Source organism: Acinonyx jubatus, chromosome A2, assembly GCF_027475565.1.
Source record: "Acinonyx jubatus isolate Ajub_Pintada_27869175 chromosome A2, VMU_Ajub_asm_v1.0, whole genome shotgun sequence".
Classification (NCBI taxonomy): Eukaryota; Metazoa; Chordata; class Mammalia; order Carnivora; family Felidae; genus Acinonyx; species Acinonyx jubatus.
The window spans coordinates 142,394,634-142,417,210 of record NC_069383.1 but is presented as its reverse complement, the minus strand read 5'-3'; the positions used below and the strand labels follow the sequence as shown (position 1 = coordinate 142,417,210).

Genomic DNA, 22,577 nt, shown 5'->3' with positions numbered 1-22,577 from the left:
ACAAGCGTTTGAATTTGCCCAGAAATGCTATTTTAAACACTCTATATGTTGGTCTACTGTTTTTTTGTGGAATAATGCATTCTTGGCATCCTTAAAAGGTTTCAATATGTTACAAGGTTATCCGGAAAGAAAAAAAAAAAGCAAAGGGCTAACGTATCAATCTGTGTGGCGCTGGTCAGATTTCGGTGTAAGTTTTCAGAAAGCACAAGAACTCATATTAATTGCACTTAACACAACGAACCTTCAGTTTCCAATGAGTTTCATTCTCTGCAGACTGAGGTTTGCTTTTCGTAGAACTACTTCCAAAGGGGTATAAGAGACAATCCGTCCATGGTAACTTCCAACAGAGAGGTACGACAGATGCAGTGGTAAACACAAATATACTTTTGGACAAAAATACTGGTCATGGATAAAAGCGTGTGCCTTTTCAGTTCTTCTCCTAGATGTTACAACAGCAACACGCTCTAAAACAATTAAGTTACATGCATAATGCTAAAAGAATGTGAGCAATCCTACAACCAGCTTTAAGCCATCTGCTTGATTTCTTTTCCTTCTTTTTCTTTCTTTCTTTCTTTCTTTCTTTCTTTCTTTCTTTCTTTCTTTCTTTCTCTCTTTCTTTCTTTTTGGAACATATAGAGGAAAAGAGAATTCCCCTTTTGTTCCATTACATATAGAAATCTTTTGAAGCTTCCAAAGTTTGGTTTTGGTAAAAGTCTCCACTCTTCTATTATTCTGACGCATAGTCACCCTAAACTATCCCTCATGGTTTCTCAAAAAAAAAAAAAAAACCCTCCATATGAAGTATCTGAAGGACACTTGAAACCACTTACCAATATACAAGTAACGTTTTATTTTATATTCTATCTTCCATTTGGCATAAGCCTTTCAATGTTTGTTTTTTAAACCAGTGAAATATACAAATCACGCAAGACAGAAATATGTACATTAAAAGTACAGAATAAAGGCCATAGAAGATATACATAATATCTGAATGACAAGTAGAATATTTTACATTAAATAGTTTCTTTTAAAAACTAGGATTGTTAAACTCAACTCTCTTCATAAACATGAATCACTAAAAAGGAACAAAATCTGGCTTAGCAAATAAAAAAATTACTTCATGGTTTTTGTATAATAAAAACCAAAAAAGTGACATTTTAAACTAATTAGTGCTTTTTAATTTCAAGATCTTTTGCTTGCAATTCACTGCAACTGAGGGGAAGTGAATATCCTTGTGCAATAAATTAAGAGCCACAGGTGGTGGAGGTGATTATAAAGACCACCAAGCCTAGGACGGTTGTAGGAGATGTGTATCTTTCCAAACTTTTAGAACAGCGTAAGTCTGAGATAAGAATACATTTGATGGCATTTTTAGGAAAAAGGTGTCCTTGCTTTAAAAAAAAAATCTAACTAGCTATGTATGTCGTAAGCTCAGTTTTCCTTGGACTCAAACAGGTACCTCCAGATCTAACAGGCACCGGTTTTCACTCTGCAAAATGAACCAAGGGAACAGACACATTGACAAAGCTTCCGAGTTTTGAAACTCTCTTCATTTCCACCTCTATGACAAAGGAGTAATGCCCTTTCTGGAAAGTGTACAGAAATGGAGGTTGGAGAAAGGGGGTGGCACAGGGATGATGAAAGAAGTCTTCAAACCAACATGCATATCAGGTAAGACCTTCCAGATTCCTCAGAAACAAGGCTGCTTCGTGATGCTTAAGATGTGATCACATCAGGGCCACAGCCCACGCTCAACCCAGAAACCTTTTGGAAAAATCCCAATTGGATTGCAATGAAGGATAACAATGCTCTAGACCGAGAAATAACCCCAGAGTAAACTAGAAATCACTGGCTGCACTGAGATATAATTATATTTATATTTATATATAGATGTGTGTGTGTCTGTGTATATATATATATATATATGTATGTTATTTACAAAAGACTTTGAGATATGAGGCACCATTAAACCGTATCCCCCCCTTATAAATGCAACTGTTCAAGTACACTAGAACAGTCTTGGGGCACACCTGCAGTATAATAGGAAAAGCTTGAGTGGAAAGTCTCTACACAGGATCCCAACAGTGAACACAGCAGCACCTCTGGGAACTCCATTAGCCATGTTAACGTCATTAAAACATACAAAAACTGGTGCTCCTCCAAATAAAAGTTTTAGGAAAAAAAAAATCCCTAAGTAGTGGACTGTTTCCCAAGTGGAGCTTGTAATACTTCATTTCCTGTCCCACAATCAAAGGGGACCCAGTTGAGCTGCTGCCTTTCGCAACGTGGCCAGCATCACATCGCAGCAAAGCAAGGAGGAATCAGATAGGTCCTGGGGTCAAGTAGGAGGACCGATTTCACTCTTTCCCCTCAAACAGGTTTTCTGCTCTGGTGCAACGCTGACCTGCACACCTCGTCGTCTGGGCTGAGGATCTGTGAATGGATTCATTTACTATTTTTCATTAATGTTATTTATTAACCAAGTATCCCTAAGAAAATTACAGTATATTTTTCTTCATATTCAAGCCAACCTCCCCACCTGTCTCCAAACAAAAAGTCTAGTACCCAGAACCACATGGGAATCCTTTTCCAATCTGATAACCTAATTCCTGTTAACAGCTTCAAGTCAGTATCTTGATACCTGTGTTTCTCAGGTCTTCAACTACCGGATTTTCCTCCCTGCTCCCCAAGTTTCAGTAGCTACTAGTGTTAAGACCGTCTGCAGATAGAATGTTTGAGAAAACAGACACAAATAATATACCTTCTTCCTTTGAAGGATAGGAGATTCTGGCTGTTACCTCTTAAATTACCATTTTGAAACTGTTTCAGGTTGGCAGTCCCTAGGGAAGGGGGGTGGGGGGGGGCGCCTCATTTTTTGTTGGTTTCTCAAGACCTCTCCACCCTCCCCAGAGCATTCGCAATTCACTTTGATCACAGAAGCTGGGTCCTGCATAGATCTGTACCACCCCCTTCCAGTTGGATGCTACCTGTTCAATATCTGACCCCTTAGTTGAGAAAAAGAAAACATTTTTCCCTTCTAGATGTGCACACAACTAAGGGTACATGTAATTCCCTCTCATCCCGTACCGTCAAAAGAAGTTTTGTCTTACCTTTTCAAAGATGCACAAAATAAATATTTTTTTCTTGGTTCCCACCCCCCATTATTGCCAAATAATAATTAAAATATTAATAATAAACCACAGAGTTTTTAGATGGGAACAGAAAAAAAATGGTTCCGGTTGTAATTCTCAGGGGAAAATAAAACAATATTAAAAAAAAAAAACAGAATCACTGTACTTTCTATAAATAAGTGGGTCCTGGGAGCGGGGCAGGGTGACAGGCAGGCGTCGAGCGCCCGCTATTTGCACACGAACTGGTCCACGATCTCCGTGCACTTCTTGCACTTGACGTAGCAGCACCAGTGGAACTTGCAGTGGCAACGCTCCGTCTGCACGGTCTTGAACTGGTCGTAGCCGCGGCCACAGCACATGAGCTCGCAGCCGTCCATGCCCTCGGACGTCTTGTTGCACAGGCGGCCCTGCGTGCCCAGCGAGCCCGTGCTCTCGTTGCGCACGCAGTAGTCAGGGCTGGGGTCGATGTAGACCAGGTCCTGCGTGGTGGGCGAGTTGAAGCGGCTGTTGACCTGCACCAGCTTGCCCCGGCTGTTGAGCCGCATGGCGGCCGCGCTGTCGTACTTCTCCTTCAGGGCGTCGCCCACCTTGCGGAAGTCAGCCAGCTGCAGCCAGCAGGTCTTGAGGCTACAGGAGCCCGACACCCCGTGGCACTTGCAGGCCACATCAGCCAGGTTGTACACCGTCTGTGAGGAGACAGCACAGTCAGTGTATGCACTCCCGGACGAGCCGCGGACAGCTGGTGGACGGGATGTTAGCAAAGCTCCCGTCCACCTTCTACATGGAGCCATGGTCACCGGCTAAACCCGGGCCTGGGCGCTTTCCTCCTCATCCTGCGCCACCAGAAGTCTTGCGCTGCCATCTTCAAAATAAACATGCTCTTAGCTCCTCATCACCATATTCTCACACATCACTGTCACAAACAGCCAGCTTTGAACTGAGAACAGGGAGAGACCACTCAAGTTGCTTCCTTTTTTACAGGAAAACATTACAGCAGCTACTACATCTTGAACGCTCATCCCAGAGCTTATTTACCATTCCTTGCCCTCATTACCTGGATTAATCCCCACAGCCAGCCTATAAGGGAAGTGCTAGTATCGTGCCCATTTCACAGAGAAGGAAAGTGAGGCCCATACAGTTGAGTTACTTGCCCAGCCACTGGGAGGTAAGGGTGCCAGGACTTCAACTCAGACAGTTGGGCTCTCAGCTTATGCTCAGTGACTTGCTCGTGGGCAACCCAGCTGGTAAGTAGGAAGGTTGGGAGGCGTCTAGCTCAGGTGGGATCAGGGTTCAAATATTCATCACTATTATTATTGCTGTGTGCCAGGCACTGTAATAAGAGCCTTTATGCTGTTTATCTCATTTAATCCTCCCAAACAACATTATAACACAGGGCGGGTTAAACGATAGCACAGTGACGCAGAGAGGGAAAGTGGTCTGCACAGGCCACACAGCTAGAATGTGGAGGAACAGGGCCTGGACCTCAGGTTGTCACTCCCGCTTCCGGCACAGCCCCTAACCCTACTCCACAATGCCTAAGCTAAGAGCACCCATGCCAGACCTAGGCAGATGGGAGTTTTGTCCTAACTGTGCCCCTGAATTCAGGCAACTGGATTCACCTCTCAGAGCCTCCTTTTTCTATCTGTAAAGGGGAACTGTAATGGTACCAACCTCAAAACATTGTTGTAAGGATAAAATTAGGAGATGCAAGGAAAGTGCTCAGCATACATTCTGATGCAATCAGTAAATCTGGTCTTTCCCAGGGTGATGAGTGCATGGCATCCGGGTGCCAGTCCTACGCTCTCGCCTGTCACCTTGGCCTCCAGGCAGCAGCGCCCACTGGCCTGGCCTCACAGCACTGTGCCCAGCGGTCCAGGAGGTGGCGGGTGCCTATTTACGGTTCCTACTACCCACAGTTCCTCTGCCAGTCACCCACCCACCTGCTCCCCACCCCAGAGTCAGAGTGGTGCTGGCAAGCTGCAGAGAACCTGTCAGGAACCTGGAGGCTGGAGTGAGCTACAAGGCTCCTTCCACCCAGAACAGCTCCCTTCTTCCTATAAAGACTCATAAGGGGCGCTATTTTTGTAAAAGGGGTGGGGGGGGGGCAGCAGAATGTACTTCCTTGGCATAAAGGGTTTCAGGCACTCAGCTAATGTGCAGAAGGGTTTTGCAGATGTATTTAACCTTTGCTCCCCTTTGACTAAAATAAAAAGCTAATGCCCCGAGGAGATTCTAGTATGATTTCCTGGCACAGTGTTCACAGATTTCCTCCTCCCTTCCCCCACTGTCCTGGAGAAAAACTGTCTTCCGTGTAACCTCATCCACCAGGATTCAATTTAGCTCACAGCTCAAATTATAAAAGTTACAAAAATAATTCACTCACTATTTAAAAATGTGGATGTTATGGATGTCTGGGTGGCTCAGTCAGTTAAGCTTCCGACTTTGGCTCAGGTCATGATCTCACAGTTTGTGGGTTCGAGCCCCGCGTCGGGCTCTGTGCTGACAGCTCAGAGCCTGGAGCCTGCTTCGGATTCTGTGTCTCCCTCTCTCTCTGCCCCTCCCCTGCTCACAGTCTTTCTCGCTCTCCCTCTCTCTCCTTCTCTCTCTCTCTCAAAAATAAACAAACGTTAAAAAATGTAGATGTTAAATGAAATTCTAATATTAAAGGTGCTTTTTCCAACTCTCCAAAACCCCCTCTCTCTACTTGGAAATTCCTTGACCTTCTCTCCTTGGTTGCTAAGCCCCTGATAATTTCTCTTCATGAGAGAAGTCAAAGAAATCCCCTAAATGGATGAAAGTACCAAATATGGGCACAATGAGGCCCAGAGAGTCAACCACATCTCTGTCCTGAAGGCACTTCTGGTCTGAGGCACCGGGCACACTGTATGCACAGGGTAATGTGACGTGTCCCCTGTGAGGACAGGGGCAAGCTTTACGGGCTCCCACAGAGAGTGGGGCTGACATGCCCATTCTGTGGCCTTGGTCGGCTGCAGTGGGGGAGACAGAGTCCACCACAGCAACAGGAGGCTTAAGAAAGGAGAGGCCACAACTGCCCCCGCCCCGCCCCGAGCAATAATCTGACCCCTCAGGGCACCACAGGTAAAAATCTACAGTTTAGTCCTTCCCCAACACCTCCAAATGTATAACATCAATTAAAAAACAAAACAAAACAAAAAAAAAAAAAACCACTTTTTTTTAAATCTTTTTTTTTTTTTTTTTCGAGAGAGACAGAGTATGAGCAGGGGAGAGGCAGAGAGAGAGGGAGACACAGAATCTGAAGCAGGCTCCAGGCTCTGAGCTGTCAGCACAGAGCCCGACGTGGGGCTCGAACCCATGAAAGTTCATGACCCATGAGTTCGTGACCTGAGCCGAAGTTGGACGCTTAACCAACTGAGCCACCCAGGCACCCTTAACATCAATTTAAGAAGAAGCTAGGTTAGCTGGAACTATCTAGATCATCTTTGACTTCTCTGCTCTCAGCTTATGTCCAACAATTATGATTTATCAAGCACTTACACTGACGTTAAGCTCAGCCCTTGGATTAGAACCACGAGAAACCGTTATTTAATTGGTCAGAGGTAGTCAAGTATTGGTAACTTCATCTGGATCCACCTACTGGATCCTGGTTAGTCCTCACATAACGCTAAGTGATAGTTCGTGCCATGGCCATCCAACAGATGTAGAAATGTAGAAACTGAGGCTCATACACAGAAAGGAACAGAACTGGAATTTAGCCTATAGCCCTTTACCCCGAGCTGTGACGCAGGCGTTTAATAAAAACACGCCTGGGCTTGTATTGCAATCCATCAATTTTCCTCCATGGCCATGAAGTGGTTCTCTAGGGCCTCAGTTTCCCGAGCTTTAAAAATGAGGGTGTGCGGTTAGAGGGCTCTAAGGCTCCTCCCAGTCTTCTGTATTTTACTCTGTGATTATCTTCCCTTTTCCTCACCCCAAAATACAGAAGAGTGAAATCTCTGACCAGAAAGTTCCTGGCACCTACCTTGGGTTCTGTGAAAAAATAATGGCCCTGGTTTTCAATGCTGCCAAAGTTAAGAAAAGTTTCACCCCTTCATTTTAAAGCAGCCATAAAGTGCCATGTGTTTAACCACAGGAAAAAAGGGTCTTTTTAACTATTGTGGAGAAGCTTCCCACCAGGAGAAGGGAAGAGTGGACCCAGAAGGCTGGTGAAGGCTTGCAAAGCTGGTCTCCCTGGGCACTTCTGAGTGGCTCCCCCTTCTATCCAGAGCCACCCTCGATTGGCCTGATGGTCAGACCTATAAAATTCCACACTGCTAAAAATGCTGTAGTTTTCCTAGAAGAACTCTTAAAACAAAACAAAACCCTCAATCCCTGCGGCCTGCTATCTAACGACACAAGGGGAGGCAAGCAGAAAGCAAGTAAGGGAAAAGGTAAGTTCTGGAAGCTGAGGTGAGGGCTTTCTCCACTGGGCACCTACTGGGATAAATAGCTCCCTCTCCCAAATTTAAGCCCAACCACAAACATGTTCCAGGGAGGAGGGCGAACGTTATTCACATTTTTACTTCTGAGCTGAGCTGGACTGGCCAATTGCACCGGGGACTAATTAAAAAAGGCGGAAAAAGCTCTTTCTCAGGCAACTGCAGGAGCACCTTTGCTGGAGGGGGCCCCAGAGGGATGATTCACCTTCAGGAGGCCTTTCTGGGGCGTGCACCCCCCTTCAGAGAGGCCCATGTGTAGGTGGGGCGGGGAGGAAGGGAAGCAGAGAGAGGAGGAGAGAGCTAGACGGGGAGGCAGAGAGAGAGGGAAAGCGACCGGAGACAGAGCCAGAGTCAGAAAGGGAAGGAAGTAGACGCAGAGACGGAGGGACAGGTACACACGGAGGGGCGGCACAGGGCAGAACCGAGCTAAGGAGCCGGGGCGCCCGAGAAGGGCGCGGGGGCGGGGCGGGACTCACCCTGCGGCCGGCCTCGTTGTTGTGCAAGTTCATGAGGATGCGCGCGCTCTCGTACGAGCCCTTGGCGTGGATGCGCTCCCGCTCGCGCGCGTCCACGAACTCCTTGGCGAAGCGGTAGCCGTAGTCGATGTTGTCGCCGCAGCCGCCCCACAGCCAGTCCCGCGGCAGGTCCTTGGGGCGCGCGGCGCGGCTGCAGCCGCACGTGGACAGCTCGCCCTCGCGGCACGCGCGGCTCATGGCGTTCACCACCCCCGCGGCGCTCACCGCGTACGTGAAGGCCGTCTCGCGGCTGCCTGTGGGCGGGACGCGGGGGTCACCGTGCGCCTGCCCGCGGCCCCGCGGGGAGCGCATCGGGAGCCCCCCCCAGCGGCCCCGGGCGGGGGCAGGGGCGCCCCAGCCCTAGCACCCCTCCGACCCGGGCCAGCCCCCGCGCCCCCACCGGCCCCGGGGAAGCCAGGAGAGCCGCCCCGACACGCAGCAGCAGCAAGTGACGCGAGCGGCAGCCCCCTGACGTCTTTGCTCTCACCCTGAAGGGCCCGACAGCGGACTCTTCCGCTGTTGTGGTTTTCCCTACAACTCCTGAAAATCCTGGAGACTGACTTCCCAAAAGGCACACGAAACAAGTCATGGAGAGCGAAGAGAATGTGGGGAGACTTCCTTACACTTAGTTTTAACGTTTGGTGACTTCTGAAAATCTCAGGCCCTAGAACGTGGAGGCTGCAGCAGCCACACGCTTGTGGCCTGGCTCCCCTTCCTCCATCATGCAGCCTGGCGCCTGTCTCAGGCCAGGACTTCTCCAGAGGACATTTCTAAACCTGTTCCTACAGTACTGTAGTGAACCGTGCCTCTTCTTAAATCCCAAACCGGGTTAGCCTGGTAACTTCTCCTTCAGGAAGATGGAGGTCTACTTTCACAACAGCCTGCTGTCTCTGGCGCTCCTTCCGCAACCCCCTTCCCCACCCCATAGCTTCTGCCTCAAAGTGTCGGAATAACAGCAAGAAGAGAAAAAGCACAATCTCAGGGGAGAAGAAACAAAAACAAGGTCTTCGCTTTCCCCCTCTTTCTTGTAAAGAATACTTCCCTGTAAGACACTGATAGAGGAGCCCTGCCAGGAGGAAAATGGAGGCAATCACAGACTACCCTAATTTTCACTTGTACATGGAGACATTTCTGTAACAAGAAGCCACTGAAAATAAAGATGTCGTGCTCTGAGAAAGGGTTAACACCCTGCCAGCTGAAGCTGGGCCTGAGGGGTATACTAGGGGTGGGGGGCGCATTTCCCTCAACTATAAAATAGGGGTATTGAACTAGGTGCCTAGGTTAAAAAAAAAAAAAAAAGCCCCTTCTGGCCCTGAAATCCCTGTACATGAATAAGTTGCTCCTACAGGTAAAAAGCTTGCTAACCATCTTTTTTGGGGGGGGGGGGGGGATGCAGCAGCAGAACAGCTGACAACAGGACTCAGCCCCAACCAGTCTGAGGAGGAGGGCTGTACCAATTCCAGGGCCCATGGGCTGCCCTTCTCTTGCACTTCAGCTCTACATTTCAATCCACAGCCATTTGTGATTCCTCCTTCCAGGAATGGTGAAGATTCCCTTTTACCACAGACCTTCCCTCCCACGATTTTAAAATATGAATAACCTGAGGAGTGTGCTGGTGGTTGACAGGAGGATCCAGGAAGTTCCTCAGGGGTGTTACATCTATCTAGCTCAAATCAGAGAGCCAGAGAACATCAGGGGATGGAGTGAAATGAGGTGGGCAGGCGGATTCTAGGGAGTTATTTGAAGATTAACACTGATAGCACAGAAAATGTTGTGGCCCTGGATGGGACACTTGTAGAATAAGGCGGCAGCTAGCGAAAGACGTAAAAAAAATCCTCTGGAGACAGAAGAAAATAAGACACTGTCCTGTGAGTAGATAGCGCATAAAAGGGCTTTTATACAAAAGACAATAATGCTGCTTTTTTTCATGAGTCTACCTTGAGCATTTCCTTTCTTGCCCTGGAACACAAACTGGTAGAAATCTCCAAGCTAATTGGTCACTGCAGGGAAAACGTCAGTTTGAAAAGTGCTCTTTGGCTAATAGCCTGTGGACACAGTCCTCCTGGATGGAATACTACTGGTTCAGTTAGGCTTCCTGCCCTGTGAAATCTACATCTATTCGGACCCTCAGGCCCCTTCAAAATGGAGCCTTTCTTACATATCTTTTCACAGTGTGGAGACAAAGAAGAGACGGAGACAAAAGCTGAAGGAAAGCGTAGGGTGATGAAAAATGAGAAAGTTTCCAAAATGAAGAGTGGGCCCTTCACGGAGGCAATTGTATACAGAGCCTCCCAGGCAACTGGCACCCTAGAAAAATGAGTTGAAGAGGGATGGAAATGGCAGCCTGAGTTTCTCAGACAAGGGCCCCATCACAGGGTCAGATTCTCATGGACAGGAATTGCTCTTCACATCCCTGGTGTACTGAGTGCTTTGGAGGGGGTGATGCACGCGTGCACACACACATGCATGCACACACATGCACACACACACCTTTCAGCATCAAAGTTGTTTTAAATTTTCCCTTAGCTCATTCTCTTCAAACAGACTCATAAATAGAAAAGTGAAAGCCAAGTAAATTTCCCACTATTGGGGTTGGGTCCATGTTCCTCTTCCACAAAAATCTATTCTGTTTTTTCTTCTCTCCATCTCTTTAAATAAATAGAAGAGAAGGCCCCATCAGCCTTTCCACTGCGAACCACCCAGCAGCAGCTTCCTGTGCTGTGAGACCCCAGGCACCTGGGGCACTTTTGGCAAAGGAGAATGTGTTCTCAGATGCCCAGGACATCAGCTAACTTGACAGTGGTATCTAGCAAGGATCCCTTGGAGGCTGCCAGGAGGTTCTACTGGACCCACTTACCACCAACCCAGATGGAAATACCACACAGCTGAGGACCAGAGAGAGTATCCGCAAGGGACAATTAAATATAAGCCTTTGTACCAAAGGTTCTGCTTGTTCCCTGAGGAAGCAGGCCCTTTGAATCTTGGACCACATTTTAAATAAATCTTCAGCAGAACTCAAATCCACTTAGTAAATGATAGCTTATTCTGAACATTTTGGCCCAAAACAGGCTACATATGAAGACAAGAAGACATACTTAAATCAAAGCTGTGTTCGAGGGACTACACAGAGAACCTTTCCAATTGCTGTCTTGCTTCCTGGCTACCATTAAAAATGTATTGATTTTTGCTAACTCATATACCTGTGAAAACATGCCCCCATTATTTTGAGAGGAAGGCAGTTTAGGGGGAAGGCAAAGGTGAGAAGAGAAAGCTGACAACTTACCATTCTGATACAGCTAAAAAAAAAAAAAAAAGAGGTTTTGAACTTACTCAAAATTTCAAAATGCAGAATGGAATCTCCACCACATCCCCAATTAACTACACAGGGCACCCCATATTCAGGGAAAGCTCCTGTGTTCCTGACGCTGAACTCCTAGATTCAGATCCCAGTATATACATTAGCACTTTTTAATCATTAACAGGAAGGACAAAGCCCTATGAAACTGCAGGCTGAGGCTGCAGACCATTTTCCCATTCAATTAAAGGAATGGCTTCCAGTCCTGTATTATTTTAGTATATGAAGTCGCTTGGCTCAAACATCCACTGACAACTCTTTTTTGTTCTCAATGAATGCACTTTTCAGGGTTTTTAAAAAAGCATTTTATCCACCCGTGACGGATATTAAGCCAACTTTTTTTTTTTTTATCTTCAGTCAGTCTAAACAGTTAATTGCTTTGATAAATGGCTTCTTATTTTAGGAATCACTGCAGTCATATTAATTATAAGGGCTTGTTTGCATAAAACTAAATGGACCTAAAATACTCACACTAGAAAACACACATAGGATCACATCTGTCAGATAGCATCCTATGCTATTAAAGCAAACCAGAGGCAAACTGATTTTCTAAATGTTCTCCTTTAGCCCAATTTTAAGGCCACCTCCTCCCTGCAGGGAATAAGTTCAATGATACATTTAATATACAGAATCTGAATGTGAGCAATACATTTAAGATTTTTTTTAAGTTTCTAGGTTGAGATCTGAAGCATGTGCTTTTACATCAATTGCCAAAATCACAACGTAAATTGGATCACTTCTAATTAAAATTCTTTTTGGTACTAAAAATAAAGCTTTTTAACATATATATCTCTATAGCCTCAGGAAATATCTATATTAGGAAAATTAAAACCTTATTCACTTCCAACATATCCAGCATCCGAAAGAGGACAGTATTTAGTTTGATGCTTGGGCCATTTGAATTGTGGCTTACGAGACTTCTAACAGTTACAAGAGTTTTGAAGTTTAAAAGGATATAAATGACTCAGCTTTCCTCATCCACTTTTGAGAAACCAAAATAAGTGTTCTGCTTCTATTTTAAACAAAATGCTTTTTAGAAAAAATCAAGTGTTCAGAAAACACGGAGGCGTCTTTGATGCTTCCCTTCTGATTTGGTTTAAAAAAAGCCCAAAACTTATAATCAGGTGTGGGGACAGCAATGAAGGCAAGCAGAAATAAAGACAAAACTTCCCCAGCCAGCACCCTGCTGGAAAGATTCCCCTCCTTATCAAGCCGGTCAGTAAACCCTAAAGCCTTTTTCCAGGAGAATAATTGACCTATATTTGAAAATATGTGAAATGGTTTCCTACCTATCTGCATAACCCTGCCAAAAACAGAGGTGTTATCCACGGTACTGCAATTCCACCTTCGATGTCGGAATTGATACTGGCATTCTTTGATGCCTGTCTTCGCGCCTTCTCCGATGTACTGCATGTGGTCCTGATACAAGTGGCACAGTTTCTTCTGTCCTTGAGAAAGTCCTGCCAGTTGGCTGCAGAGAGGCTGTGCTCCTATGATATATACTTCTGACATCTGAACAGGGTTATTCATACCTAGCGACCTAAAAAGGGGGGGGGGGGGAGATGTGCATTCAAGATTTACGTGAACTCTCGAGGTAGGCCCCCTGAAAGCATGTCAGCAATACATGGTTTTAAGCACACAGATGCTTTTTCTCTCCTGCTTGTCCTCATGACAAAGTATGAGAAGGGCTTCATAAAACTTCTCTGTTTAAACTGCACTCAGAAAACGGAGGTATTGTAGTCCCCACCCCGCCATCTGGCTCCTCAGCTAGGTTTTCACTCCCTTCCTTGCCCTCCTTGCCATATACCTGAACCAATATTTCCGAAATGCGCTCAGAAAAGGGGGAAATGGCGGTTTTGGGGATGGGCCTCTGACATTAGAGAAAGTGACTCACTTTGCCCCACAAATTGGACCGATCTGCCTTTGCAAATGTATGAATGCCGAAAGTAGACACAATTAGACACGGGGAGGAGATAGAGGTTCCTTCTGACTGATGGAAGGATGCTGAGGCAAATATAGAGACTGGAGAAAATTCACCGTGTTCTGGACATTTTAAAAGGGCTCCTTATGTGATTGTGAAAGACCCAAGACAGGGTATCCAGTGAGTACAAGTCATGTTTGACAGTCAGAAAAACGCTGTTCATTTACAGGGAAAAAATATCCAGAAGGCCGTCAGAAATAATCCCCTGGATATACTGCAGTCGATCTACAAGGCCCCTAACCAGAAAGAAACCCTCATTTAGGGACATTTGACTACTTCAAGTTAACTTCCTTTTGATCAAATTTCCAGCGCAAATACTTCCCCACTTGGAGTTTAGCTGTCTTCCTACAACTCTGCCTACTTCAGACCCTGAAGGTTAATAACCTCAAGTGACAGAAAATAAAAGCTGGAACTCACTTTTACTACCCAGAGGTGGCAAAAAGTAAATTTTATAGATGGGCTTACAATTATTAGAGAAGTGAATTTTGGTTCCCTTTTATTACGTGATGTACTACAAGCATACATCTGAACAAGGGCCTCATAGAGAAAAGCGAAGATTTATAGGTTCCCATTCCCTATGGAGCTAAAGATAAGCTTGACAATATTAACAAGTTAAAAGAAAATTCTGATTTCCAGACATATAAGGTAAAATATATTATATACATATGCATTAGATAAATGGACTCAAATTCACGATTCAGCTCTGAAAACTGCAGCATCATACAAATGAATCTTTTTAAAAAATTAAAATAAAATAAAGAATATGTACTTAAAAGGAACTTACCACCAAGAATTGGCTTCTATTACAACCTGGGCGAAGGAGAAAAATATGGCCAAAGCCATTAGGAAGAACTTGGAAGACATTGCACTTCCAGCCATCCCCAAAGCAACTCCTGGGCTTAATATTCCAATCGCCTTCTGGAGAGGGAAGAAAGGAGCAGATGTTTATTGCCTCTCAGATAATTTTCAAGCATACAAGTTTAAACAACGGAAGCATCCGGGGTCTCTTAAGTTTACTGTTGATTGACTGCGCTTCTCCTCCGTGAGTTTTTTGATGGCAAGATATAGGCAGTTTCTTTTTCCAAATTAATCCACCCACGCAACCTCACCAGGAAATCTGATTTCGCTGGGATCCTGCGCGCGGGGCACGCCAGCGATTACAAACATGTCTCAATGCTGTTGAGTCAAAGCCCCGGTGCCAAGCGCTGCCTCTTTCCTGCTTGTTCGCTTCCCGCACCCCCTCGCTCCCCTCTAGTCCGCGCTGTGCTGGGTCCTTCCTCGGAAGGAATTCACTCGGGAACCCGCCGCCACCCTCGTCCGCTCCCCAACCTGGGCCGAGCAACAAGTGGAGCCGGAATTAATTCCATGGGCGAGAGCAGCGCGAAGGCGAGTGGAGCGCGCCACCGGCGGCTGCGGAGGAGGCGGGGTGGCCGGCTCAGGGGTGGGGGAGTGGGGGTTGGACGCGGGAGGGAAGGGCAGGGGGTGGGGGGCGAGGCCCCGGGGAGCTGCGTGCGCGAGAGTGCCCAGCTGGGAAATGCAGCTCGGAATTAACAGCGTATGTTTCATAATCAGTTTACAGGCCGCTTTGGGGGAAGCCACTTCCAGAGGGGGAAGGGCAACCGGGGTTTCCTTAGGATACTCTTCAGCCAGACTGGAGTGGGGAGAAGGCGATGGGGGGGGGGGGGAACTAGGGATAACGGGGAGAAAGATCGGCTCTCTCAACCAAGGAAACCGGAAAACAGTGCCCCCTCCCTTGCCTGCGGGCTCCTCCTCGGACTCAGTGTACCCCAGAGAAGGGATAGCACCCCCGAGGAAAGAAGGGGGTCCGGGTCCCACTGTCCTAGGTGAGGATCCCTTCCTTGCCTTCCCACAAGTTCTGATTTTTCATTTCACTCTCCCTCCCGTTCCCCCCCCCCCCTTCTGTCCCCACTCCTGACAGCTGCCACGGAGAAAGAGGAAAGGAAGCCAAGGGCGACTCCAGTTTCCTCCGGTTATGGTCTGGTGTTGTCGGCCACTTCGCCATCGCGCCACAGTGAGCCTGCCCTTAGAACACCCCCACCCCACCTTCCAGCCCAATTCAGACTCGGTTCGGTAAGTCCCGGATGTTGAGGGTGCAGGGCGAGGCCAGAGCCGGTTCGAGTGAGCCCTAGGCGGGGCCAGAGATGCGCCGGCTTCCGCGGCGGCCGAGCCCCTGGATTGCAGGGCACAGAGGGCCCAGACGGTGAAGGTTCCCGTCGTGAAGCATTTCGGGGGCGGGGGGCGGCCTTGAAAGATTTCGCTGCCGTTCCTCCCCACTGGTGACTTCTCCACCTGTAGGCGGCGGCGGCGCGAGACAGTGGCGGGTGCGGGTGGGAGGAGCGGGTTTCCAAAATCCCCTTTTACATTTCTGATTAGGGTAGCTCGCTGCACCGCCCGCAGCCCCCAGGGAGCCCTTTCCTCGGGAAAGGAAAGGTGAGCCGCCTTGGGCAGCAGAAGATCCTAGAACGTGCGCCGTCAAAGGGGCAGAGAGGACCTAGGCGGCCTTAGAAACGCTTAGGGGCCCAGGAGCGTGCTAAGGCTTTTCCCAGCCCGCCGTCCTTTGGACCAGGACAGCTCGGGGCTTCTCCGAGAGGAAATGTTTATGTGGTCCCCAGTGCCCGCTAGCCAGCGCTCTGACCCCTTGGCCCACTTGTTCTCCAAACACCGCAAAGCGAGGGGCGCATCCCGGAGAATAGAAACCTGGGATTTCCCCAGCCTAGGAGAGAGAAGGCTCGGTCTCCCTCCCCACCCCCGCCCGAAGTGTCAAGTTTCTTCTAGGGGAGGGGGTGGGCTGCGAGGTCTGCCTTCGCGCGCGGCCCAGGCTGCAAAATCGACTCTCCCCCCTCGGCGGACAAGGCCGCGCGCGCGCACACACACACAACACACTCATGCACATTCACACAAACACATGCACAGACACACGCACCGGCGTGCTTCCGAGACACCGGCGGAGAAGACTGCTGGCCGCGCGCACTTTCCGAGCTTCCCGACGGGCGGGGCGCGCGGGGCGGGGCGCGCGGGCAGCGGAGAAATTGATAACAGATTCGGCGGATTACAGCGGATCTCTTTGTTAGAGGCGAAGCCACACATACCGAACCGACTTTGGGCCGGAAGACCCCGGGGAGAGTCCGCCCGTTCCCAGCTAGGAGTGGGCCATTGGGTCTACGAGACTCGGTCTCCCCAGCTCCATACTGGGGATAGGCCAGCTGTGTCCCAAAGGGGATCGGGCAGGAGAGCCTCGCGAGTCGCGTCTCCACTTAACCCCGCGCGCTTGCCCGGAAACACCTTGGCCTTCCTCCCGCTCCAATCCCCATGCAACCCCCAAAAAAGGCCCCACAAGTTTGAAGCACTGAAAGAATCCACAGCGAAGTAATAAATACATCGACTTTGTAGGGTAAACACCCCTGCCTGTTTACCAAGAGATCTGAACCGAAAAGACCGTACGAAACGAGACCTCTCTGGACACTGTCACACCAGGGCTAAAACAAAAGTTCTGCGCAGAGACTGAGTTTACCAAAGAACGGGCTGAATGTTTTCGGACACTTCCAGGGCCCGGCGAAACTCACTAATGTACGGATCCTCAGAATCTGTTCCTAGCGTGCGATGGGGAGGGGGATTTCGGGTACTTGAGAGGTTCTAGCCCAAGGGAGGGGTGAGGTGGGGGTAGGGCGTTCCTGCGCCCTTGTTTCCAAAGTCAGAGCAGCTCAACGCAGTGATGCTTACTCGGTATCTCCCAAAGCCTTAGCATTGGATTGAGGTGTGCCTAAACCTTCTTTATCAACTGGGGTGCAGGCGGGGGGGGGGGGGGACGGGGGTGAAGAGGGGTGAGAGAGGGGAAACCATCACTCTGGTTAGAAGAGGTTCCTGGGTCACAGAAAGCTTCCCTACCACGCGCAGCACCCAAATCCTCGGCCCCACCGCCCCTAAAGAGAAATTCCGCAAAGGCAGGGAGAAGATTCTCGACCCTTGGCCACTGGTGCTACCTCACTCGGTCTGGGCATGCCCTTCCACTAGGCTTTTTGCGTCCAGAGTGCCCCCCCGCCCCCCCCAAGTCTGTGAAAATGGAAATGATGAGGGAGACCAGCGAGGAGTCTGAAATGTACGACCTGGGCTCACGGTGGCTAAAAGGATAGGACACTCCAAGAATGCCAGCTCTTGGTGGGAAATAGACTTTGTCTTCCCCACTGTGATCTCTCCTTGAAGGAGAGAAACAGAAAATTGCGGAAGATAAGAGGCATCAACCACAGCATTGGGACGCCTTGCTCCAGGAAATGCAGAGAGAAGCGGAGCGGATAAGGATGAGCAAGCCCAGGCGGACAGGAGATCTGCTTTGGGGGAGCAGGCAAGGAGGGAGCAATCCCTCACTCCCCTAGCCTGGGAGCCGGGTGTCCCAGGCTGCCCCTCGCAGCTGCCAAAGAACGGTGTCTGCTGCGCTCCAAGTGTGTGGTATGTGTAGGGGGTGGGGGGTGTAGGGAAGCCAGACAGAGAAGGTGGTGGGAGCTCCTTGCGCCCAAATCAGTGCAAGGATTGCCCAGGCTCAGGACTGAACCGCAGGTCCCTTAACAAGGACTCTCCAAAGGCAGAATTGTGGCCAAGCCCGGCTCTGTTCCCTGTCTCCCCACTTCCATCCCCTGGACAAGTCTCTCCAGACTTCAAGACTCTCTCTTTATCCTCGCACACACGTATCACTTCCACCTTCTCACACAGGTTGTCTAACTCCTAGCACAGGTTCTCAACTCTATCCAGAAGAACATAGTGTCCAGTGGAAGGAGAAAACACTAAAGATCAGTTCAACCCCTATCCTTCAGAGGCAGTTTGAACTCCACTTTTTAATAGACGAAGAAATTGAGGCCGAGAAAGAGAAAGCAACACTTGTCACCTCCCACTGACGGCACTGGTCAGAGCGCAGAAGCCGGACCCTAGGCCTCCTAGGGCGACGCTCCCGTTCCTTCACCCTGGTGAGGAGGTAAACCCTTCCTCCACACGCCCTAGCCCGGTTTGCTGGATGGGACCTCTGGCCCCTTCCGTACGGCGGCGGCCGCGCATTGCAGCTTGTCCTCTGGGAGTCTCGGAGAGGCCCTCCTGGGAGGGGAGAACCTGGTGGTCGGGAAGAACCAACGGAGCCAGAGGTGGGAGGGAGAGGAGAGCGGCTGCCTACCGGCCCCAAAGAACAGACTCCCAGGTGTCCTACCTCAAGGCAGCCAACAGGGGGCAGTCGGCACCGCACGGCGAGGATGAAAAGGCAGCGGGACAAGCAGAACTCCGCGCGCACGGTGCTAATAACCCCTTGTGCACCGAGGCGCTCCGGTGAGGGAAGGGAAAGAACTAGGGACTCTCGGGCCAATCCTCCTGGGGAGGGTCCTCCTTTGTGGGGCCGGGCGGGACTAAGGCTAGTAAGCCCAAGACCCGAGAACAACTGACCCTTTACTCCCCCCACACGCAGGGCACGGATCTACACACTCGGGACAGAATTTCCGCGGCCTCTCCATCGCTTGCGCGCACTCAGCATTGCCCCCTCGAAACTCCCCTGGCAGAGGCTTTCTAGAAACGAAATCTCCATTATCAGGCTGGAGCAGCCTGAATATTGGCGGGAGGGCAGGGTCTGTAGGTGTGATCCCAACCCAGCCTCCAAGTGACTTCCCAAACATCGAGTTGTCCATTTAAAGACGCAAGAGGAGAAGGCGCCCCGATGCCAAACTGGACTTGTAAAGTAAAACAAGGCCGCGGGGTCTCCAGGTTTCGGGTTCTTTTTAAACTTTTTTTTGGTGGGGGATGGAGGGGGGATTTGTTTGTTTTCGAAAATATCTTCTAATTCCAACCTTATTTTCAAGAAAAGTAAAACAGATCAAGAAGAGTGGAAATAAGGATCGAAACTTGGAGGACAGGGATAGGAGAAGTTGTTTGCAAAATAGCAAGTTATATTGCAGGAAGAAATGTTAACTTTTCGCAAAAGTGAACTCCCGGTGACCCTCAGAGTGTGTGACTCGGCTTTAACATACAACTGACAATTAAAACAAACAAGAGTTCACAAACTGCCTCCCGCCCGCTCTCCCAACGCGGAGGCCCAAATGTTTCCAAAGGACAGGGCAGATTCCGCGCAGGGGGCCGGGGTGCGCTCTCCCAGCGGACGGGATTAGAGCCACCACTGCCAGCACTCCCCGCCCCCATCACCGCGGCAAAGTGCCTGAGCTCACCCAGTGGCGGCTAATAATGCTAATAACGCGACCCGGCTCCCGCGCCGGGGTGCGCGCTGGCCCCCCACCAGGCACTCTTAAAGGCACACGGCCTGCAGCTCTAGGATTCCCCGGCCGCGACGAGGCTGCAACCTGGCCTCCGGCAGCAGAGGACGAGAGAAGAGGGGGCGGTGCACGGCTCTGGGGTGTCGGCTCCTAGTCCTGCTGCCCAGTCTCCCGACCAAGGAGTCCTCCTCCCCTTTCCGAGCCCCGGCCACACACCCTCTCCGTGCCCGCGCAGTGGGCGCTCCGTAAATATTTGTTGAATTGAATCATTATCCTGTTACTGAAATATACATAGTAAATTACACTGGTGTTTCTCAGGGCAAAAGGAAAGTCATCTGTGAACCGCTTTTTTCTGTCCTGGCTCATCCTCACTTTTTTTTCCCCCAAAGTCTAAAAGGTTTGCAGAACTTTTGGTGGGACAAGAAGTCTCCCGGGAGATAGGCAGTGCGCGAAGGGGTTGGGACGTGGGCGAAGGGGTAGAGGTCCCTGCCAGCTACGCAGGAGTTCCAGATTCTAGAGGCAGCAGGAGAAGGATAAGGAAGAGGTGGGGGGGGGGGGGAAGGGGGGTCAGTTAACTTCCAAAAGAAAAAAAGTAAAGAAAAAAAAAGTGGCGAGCGTCGGCAGCGCACAGAACACCTACCTTCATGGCGAGGGGGAGGGGACGCGGCTGCGGGGAGGAAGTCGCCACTAGAGCGAGGGCAGCCGAGGAATCCGAGCGGAGCGGCCGGGTTAAGCCTGGGGGGACGATCCGGCGCAGAGCTTCGGGCTCCTCCTGGGCGCGTCCGGCAGGCGCAGGAAATCACAGGCGAAGCGGTCACTGGCGCCCAAGTCTGGGGGCCCGAGCCGGAGCAGCGCCGAGATGCGCCAGGGAACCGAGGGGGCGCCGAAGCCCGTCGGCCGGTAGCAAAGGCAAAGCCGGGCCGGCGCGCAACAAGGGAGCCGCGGGTCCGGCGAGGGCGTGCAGGCGACTGTTCCGCGGCGAGGCGCTCCCTCTCCAACGTCCATCAGCGACGGCGGTAATTAGGGCTTTCCAACCCCAAATGTGGGCGTGATTGTGCAAAAGACTTTACAACAAATAATAAAAAAAAAAAAATTCTTCACAAGAGGGTGAAAAAAAATGCCCCCACTACTCAACTCTGGCCCGAGGCGGGGGCGGGGGCTATCCGCGCGCCCAGGTGCCCCCAGTTCATTCACACCACGGATTCTGCAAACTCCTGGCGGCTCACGCCTCCCGATCTCCAGCTCCTCCTCTCCAAGTCTGTGGCCGAAACGTCTGCTTCCAGGCGCTGATCCTGCGGCCGCGAGTGAGTGTGTGGACGTCTGTGTACACACACAGACACACACCCACACACCCCCACCCCCCACACGCACACACTGAATCTTTGGGGCCACAGAACAATCAGGCGCGCAGGGCTTTTTCTCCGGGAGATGCCGCTGAAAATGCACAAGTCGCCATCGGAGCTACAAGAGTCAGCGCCAACTTTTGTCCTTTCATTTTACGGTTTGGCAAAAAGGGGGCGCAAAATGGGTAAAAGTCGTCCCCCGAAAGTTCTGCGCGCGGTGGGATCGGGGGGCGATGGGCGATTGCCCCAGGGGAGATACTGGCTCCCCCCCCCACCCCACTCCCTTCTTTCTTCGGGTTAATCCCCGTCTTTTCCCCGCCTTTCCTGGGCGAAGGGCGAAGAGGGGCGAGGGCACCGCGGGCGTGGGGCTGGGGAGGGGCGAGGGCCAGGGGCTCCGCGGCGGCTGTTCAGTTCTGGCGGTCCATGGCCGGCGCGGCTGCCCACCTCGTTTGGCGCCGGGGCCCCAGGGGCGGGCGAGCTTGCAAGCGGGCGGCGGGCGGTCGGGGGCACGGCGCGGCGGCGGCGGCGGGAGGAGCTCGCTCGGCGGCGGCCGCACCGAACCGGACTCTGGGCGGCGGAGGCGGCGCCTTGGAGCTTGCAGCAGCCTTCCACGCGATCCTGTGCCCCGCAGATTGACTGACCGCAGGGACCGTGTCCCCCCCGCCCCCCCCCACCCCCTGGCCCTCCTCGCCAACTGCCTCACGCTCTCTCCCTCTCTCCGGACTCCTCTTTCCCCTGCAGTTTTCAGAGGGGGGAAAAAAAGAATTTTTTTTTTTTTTTTTTTTTTTTTAAGTTGCAGAACCAAAGGCGGCTGGAAAGAGAGAGGGAAGGGGGGAGAAAAGAAAGAAAAAAAAAAACTCAACTTCGCCTTTGCGCATGCGTGGTGAGACCGGCCTATGACAAACTCCGCAGGATTTTAAAGCCGTACCAAGGCTGGGGTGCAGGGGGGGCGGAATAAGCTCCCAGATCGAGCCCCCTTCCCTGGGCTCCCCATCCCCCAGGCATCTGCCGAAAGAGAGAGATTCATTCCGCAGCCTCTGCCTGCCCGCCTCCTGGCCGTCTGCGCTCTTCCAAAGCCTCCGACCCTTGGGAGGCTGAACCCCAACTTCCCGGTCTGGACCCCTTGGCTCGCCTGTCCCAGGCCGCTCCCACTGGGGCTGCAGGGGGCCTGCTGCCCCGGCACAGAACCTCTGGGAGGACCTCCTCCCCATTCTTATCCCTGGGGGAGGGTCCCCTAAGCCCCGGGGCTGGAGACTGGGGTAGACGCACACATCCTGCGTCGCTCCAGTGTAGTAGATTTGGGCACTGGGGTGTTCGATTGGGCCTCTGGCTGAGACCCAGGGCACCCAGACGCGGGGTGTAGTGCTGCCTGGTGAATCTAGGTGGGTGCCCTCAGGTGAGAAGCCGCCGAAGTTCCGCAAAACAGAGTTCCAAGCACTGGAGCTTCTAGACACTTGCAGACACCTGTGGGTGTCCCCCCCACCCCGGACAGGGTTGGTGGATGTGTGCCCCCCACGTCCAGCATGCCAGGAGCGCCA

At 50.8% G+C, this 22,577-nt stretch overlaps 1 protein-coding gene and 1 long non-coding RNA gene across 3 annotated transcripts; one reads left to right on the top strand and one right to left on the bottom strand.

Annotated features, from left to right (window-relative positions):
• Nucleotides 1-612: 612 nt before the first annotated feature.
• Nucleotides 613-21,691, bottom strand: WNT5A (Wnt family member 5A). Of its 2 annotated transcripts, none has more exons than XM_027039004.2 (5): nt 20,337-21,691; nt 14,224-14,357; nt 12,748-12,998; nt 8,065-8,357; nt 613-3,817 (listed from the first exon to the last, which is right to left on the bottom strand). In XM_027039004.2, exons 1-5 carry the CDS (start codon nt 20,340-20,342, stop codon nt 3,359-3,361), a joined length of 1,143 nt encoding a protein of 380 aa, XP_026894805.1. In that variant the 5' UTR covers nt 20,343-21,691; the 3' UTR covers nt 613-3,358. The 2 variants fall into 2 exon arrangements, with proteins under 2 accessions (XP_026894805.1, XP_026894804.2); XM_027039003.2 differs by lacking the exon at nt 20,337-21,691 and adding an exon at nt 14,769-15,005.
• On the top strand, nt 15,067-19,414 carry LOC128314893 (uncharacterized). The gene is made up of 2 exons (XR_008297115.1): nt 15,067-18,730; nt 18,901-19,414. It is a non-coding gene; the product is annotated as an uncharacterized LOC128314893 (long non-coding RNA).
• Nucleotides 21,692-22,577: the final 886 nt, after the last annotated feature.